We start from the raw sequence: 5,120 nt of genomic DNA on the forward strand, positions 1-5,120 counted from the left end.
CACGGCGACATCCACCCCACTGGCTGCGTGGAGCCGAGAGCTCTCCGTGGGTGGGGAGACCGGGGTGCGTGGCTGCAGATGGGTGGGGGACACCAGGCATGGTATTGCTGCCCCACAAACCCACTGGTGACTGCGAAACGCCACCGACCCGCATGGATTCACGGAGGAAACACAGGGCGGAGGGCAAGCAGCACGGCAGTGCGGTGCCGTCCCCAGCCGGCTTGGCCAGGGGTTGCTGGAGTATTTTGGGAAGGTTTCACCGTACGCATCCTGTTCTGGTCCTTAATTGATCAGGGGACACTGCCTGAGATGTGACACTGGGTGAGAGACCCCTGAGTCGTTCTTAAAAAAGATGAAAGCAGGTGAAGGACGTGAAGATGATCAGACTGCTGGAGCCCCTCTGCTGAGAGAGTTGGGGGTGTTCAGCCTGGAGAAGAGAAGGCTCCAGGGATACCTTAGAGCCCCTTTCAGTCCCTAAAGGGGCTCCAGGAGAGCTGGGGAGGGACTCTTGATCAGGGAGGGGAAACATAGGATGAGGGGGAACATTTTTAAACTGGAAAATGGCAGATTTAGATTAGATATTAGGAAGAAATTCTTTGCTGTGAGGGTGGTGAGCCCCTGGGGCAGGTTGCCCAGAGAAGCTGTGGCTGCCCCATCCCTGGAGGGGTTCAAGGCCAGGTTGGACGGGGCTTGGAGCAACCTGGGCTGGTGGGAGGTGTCCCTGCCCATGGCAGGGGGGTGGGACTTGATGATCTTCAAGGTCCCTTCCAACCCAAACCAATCTATGTTTCTGTGAGACGGGACACTGTGCTGGAAAGCCTGAATCACACCCACTGCCCTAACCTGCTGCCTCCACTTTAACACAGGGACAGCTAAGGCCATCCAGTAATGTAAAAAAAGTAATTTTCCACTTAATTCATTAAGTGACCTGAGGCCACTGCCACTTGGTAAATGTTTCTGAGGTTTATACTGCAAAATCCAGGTTTGCATGAACTTTTCTTTCGGTGTCCGTGGCTGCCCTGGCAGCAGAAGTAGCATCATGTCTCTGTTTCAGATCTGAAAGGTTTTGGTCAAAGCTTTGAAGAGGTTTTAGCAACTCCATTTGAACATCTGTCGGCTGCAGCTCAATCCACCCAGCTGCCAGCACACCAAAAACACCAAAGTGTGAATTCTGGAATAAATTTCCACATTTTCTCCATCAGATCTAGCTGCGCTGGAAGGGCACGCTCTGGGACAGGCAGATAAGCCCAAGTGGGGTTGAGACCCACAGCGAGGAGAGAGCAGTATGGATGAAGGCTCAGCAGGTCAGGGCAGCGTGTGCAGTGGTGACCATCAGCCCCACCGCAACAGCCGCACATCAGCTTCGGCGTCACCTGCGCAGAGAGCTAGCAGCCGTGTGTCACGGGACACCACGCTGAAACTGTGCGTTTCTGGGATCTTTCTGGGATTTTCTGAGTCAGCTCTTCAGCTGATTTAGTGGGATGAGCTGGTGGACACTCCCAGCAGAAGGGGGCACAAACCCTCACCGCCACGACCCACCCGCTATTTCTCGGCTCTCCAGCACCACCCCACGGCCAGGACAACCCACGGCACCTCTGGGAACTTGAGACCCATCCTTCCAAAACAGCCCCACCACACCTTTTATCTCACCGGACTCATTCACCACACCGTGCTTTCATGAGGAAGTTACCACCTCCCTAAGCCACAGCAGCAACAGGGCAGAAATCAGAACTTTCATAGAATCACAGAATGGTTTAGGTTGGAAGGGACCTTAAAGATCATCTTGTTCTGACCCCTCTGCCATGGGCAGGGACACCTCCCACCAGCACAGGTTGCTCCAAGCCCCGTCCAACCTGGCCTTGAACACCTCCAGGGATGGGGCAGCCACAACTTATATGTGTTTATCTATTATTTATCTATTATCAGAAACAAATACCTCTCTGCGCAATTTTGGACTAAGACACCCAAGGTTGGTCCTTTCTTAACTACAGCAGCACGTAAGTAAAACATGACACAGCAACACCAGCAAGCAGCTGGGGCATAGTCACTGTGTCACCCGCTTGTAACAGGGCAGGTTTGAGCTTGGGAGGCAGGATGTTCCTGTGAAGGACGTAAACTGGGGACAGAGCGAACAGCCCCAACGGATGTCCTGATGACGTAACTGCGGTGCAGAGGCTCACCAAGGGTTAGGGACCAAGTTCCAGTGTACCAGCTAAAGCTGAACACACCACACGAAGCGGAGCCACTTTAAAAATGACTTTCCCACACCCGAGGCAGAAGTTCTAACATGGGGATCTTCCATCTCACACATCATGCAGAAAGTCAGGAAATGAAAAAGACGCCCTGGTAGGTAACCTCCCCGCAAACCATTAACAACTGCAGAGTTAACTGACAGAACTGGAGTCAACTACAGAGTTGTAGTTGACAACTACAATTACATCTCCAGCAGTTACTACTCTAGCAGCGAAATGTACAGCTGTCCCGAGACAAGGACAGCCGCTTCTGAAGGAACCCACCTTCTGCAAGCCAGGTTAGACAGCAATTCTACAAATTGCTCTGTCACAGCATCAGACCGTTAAAGAACACTGTAAAGTCCAGCTAGTCACCACCTGTGATGAAGTGGTGCAGACTGCTTCCCCGGCTGTGCGCCCTTCTCAGAGAGCAGCTGTCAGTGAAATGGGCAAAACTAACAGCAGCAACCCGGACACAGGGATGGGGTGCACCCTCGGTCGATTTGCAAATGACACCAAGTTGGGCAGGAGTGTTGACCTGTTTGAGGCTGGAAGGTTCTACAGAGGGATCTGGACAGGTTGGATCGATGGGCCGAGGCCAAGAGTATGTGGTTCAACAAGGCCAAGAGTCAGGTCCTGCACTTGGGTCACAATCCCATGCAACACTACAGTCTTGGGGAAGAGTGGGTAGAAAGCTGCCCAGTGGAGAAGGACCTGGGGGTGTTGGTGGACAGCCAGCTGAATATGAGCCAGTGTGCCCAGGTGGCCAAGGACAACAGCATCCTGGCCTGCATCAGGAATAGTGTGGCCAGCAGTGATCGTCCCCCTGTACTGGGCACTGGTGAGGCCCCACCTCGAGTGCTGTGTTCAGGTTTGGGGCCCTCACGGTAAGACAGACATTGAGGTGATGGAGCGTGTCCAGAGAAGGGCAACGGAGCTGGTGAGACGTCTGGAGCACACGTCTGGTGAGGAGCAGCAGAGGGAACTGGGGGTGTTCAGCCTGGAGAAAAAGAGGCTGAGGGGAGACCTTCTCGCTCTCTCCGTGGCCCTGAATGGAGGGTGTAGCGAGGTGGGGGTCAGTCTCTTCTCCCAAGGAACAAGCAACAGGATAAGAGCAAACGGCCTCAAATTGTGCTGGGGGAGGTTTAGATTGCGTATTAGGAACAATTTCTTCACAGAAAGGGTTTTTAAGCAGTGGAACAGGCTGCCCAGAGATATGGTGAAATCGCCATCCCTGGAGGTGTTTAAAAGACAAGTAGACGTGGTGCTGAGGGACATGGTTTAGTGGTGGACTTGGCAGTGCTAGGGTAACAGTTGGACTCTATGATCTTAAAGGCCCCTTCCAACCTAGAAAATTCTATAACCCGCAACTCTGTCAGGACAGGAACTCCAGTCTGCGCCACAGAATGCAGCTGCCACCCCGACCTGCTCTTGCAAGGGGAGTTGAATCCACCCAACTGTTAAGTTGCCCCCCCATTTTTCAGAGCTCCTTTATCAAGTGTGTGCTGGAGGCAGTTTGGCTCTGTGGTTTCAGGGCCATGTGGTGCTCAAGTACCCAGCCAGAAAGGCAATAATTCAGAACAGACTATAGAAGCCTTTTTACACGGAAACTTTTATTCTCATTGAGATCTGTACATTCAAGTCGCACATACTTTTAAGTCTTTGATGGAGCGGGAGCACGGGATCACGGAAACAGCCTGGTCTGTTGGAACAGTTTTAAAGAGTTTATGCCTCAAACGTAGCCAGGAAACTTGTGACTATTTCCTTCAACTTCGCTTCTGTCTGGTCAGAGATCTTCCCTTCGGTCCTGTTGAAAGAGTTTAGTTAAGCTTCTGAGACAGGAATAGATAGATGGTCAATGCCTGACTAAGGCAAAGAAAAAGAAAAAACTTTACGATGAACCTTCCCATTTCTAACCAAATTAACACATTTCTGTTTGATGCAGAAATCATCCCATCAATAACATCCCTTCTAAAAAAATCAGTCCTGTTTAAGAACTAAGGTTTGTAAAAAATAATTTCAAAACAGCTGTACGTAGTTCAACAAGGCTCCGTCTTCTCTAGAGCTGTGCCTCAGAGATGGAAGGCATGTGATCTGACTGATGACACCAGCTGGGACCAGTTCAGAGGACAGGACTGTGGAAATATGCCATCCCCCAACAGTCTGCTCACCAGCACTCAATCCGTGGTGCCGTAACAGCATAAAGCTGTCAAAAATATGGGAACTGACTAGATTAAATGATTTTGGTATCATATTAGAGGTATGCAAAAAGGTTCATTTTAAGCATCAGCTGGATTTTGTAAGTCAAGACTGGAGACATGAAGCTGAGCTCTGGAGAGCAGTGCAAGGACCGCAGGAGGCTGGTGTAACCTCCAGTTCCGGTACAGGTAACTTAAGGCCTGATGTTCCAAGATACACTAACTTATCAGTTCAGTGACCATTATCTGCACTCAAGCCAACGAGTCAATACCCTTGGGGTCAAGTAAGATGAATCATCATACCTGATTGTGGAGAGGAGGGCCTGGTGCTGGCTCAGTACATGAGCTAGGAAAGCACTCTCAAATTTAGTTATTTTGCTGGGCTCCAGCTTGTCCAAGTGACCTCTTACACCAGCATAGATGACAGCAACCTGTTCCTCAATAGCCATGGGAACTGCAAGGAAGAAAGCATTCATGCCATTGGTAACTCTTATGTCAGGACACATCAGACTACAGAGTCCTTCTTGGAAGATCCACTGCACATAGACAACATGGTTCAAGTCAGTCTGCATTTATCACGTCCATAGAATGGACATGTTAAGTGCTGCCACAAATACCACCTTCACACAGAAGACTGATGGGAAATGCAGACTTGTTACATCCATGACACTCACCATACTGTCCTTGTTTG

The 5,120-nt window shown here is 50.6% G+C and overlaps 1 protein-coding gene across 1 annotated transcript in view; it reads right to left on the reverse strand.

The window, feature by feature from the left end:
* Positions 1-3,827: 3,827 nt before the first annotated feature.
* Positions 3,828-5,120, reverse strand: part of ATP5A1 (ATP synthase, H+ transporting, mitochondrial F1 complex, alpha subunit 1, cardiac muscle) — a 7,113-nt gene continuing 5,820 nt past the window's right edge. Inside the window, 3 exon segments of the mRNA XM_009894754.1 lie at positions 3,828-4,038; positions 4,733-4,883; positions 5,104-5,120. The exon segment at positions 5,104-5,120 is cut by the window's right edge and continues 22 nt beyond it. Of these exon segments, the coding sequence (XP_009893056.1) occupies positions 3,957-4,038; positions 4,733-4,883; positions 5,104-5,120 (250 nt within the window). The 3' untranslated portion in view covers positions 3,828-3,956.

Source organism: Charadrius vociferus, unplaced genomic scaffold, assembly GCF_000708025.1.
Source record: "Charadrius vociferus isolate BGI_N301 unplaced genomic scaffold, ASM70802v2 scaffold151, whole genome shotgun sequence".
Lineage (NCBI taxonomy): Eukaryota > Metazoa > Chordata > Aves > Charadriiformes > Charadriidae > Charadrius > Charadrius vociferus.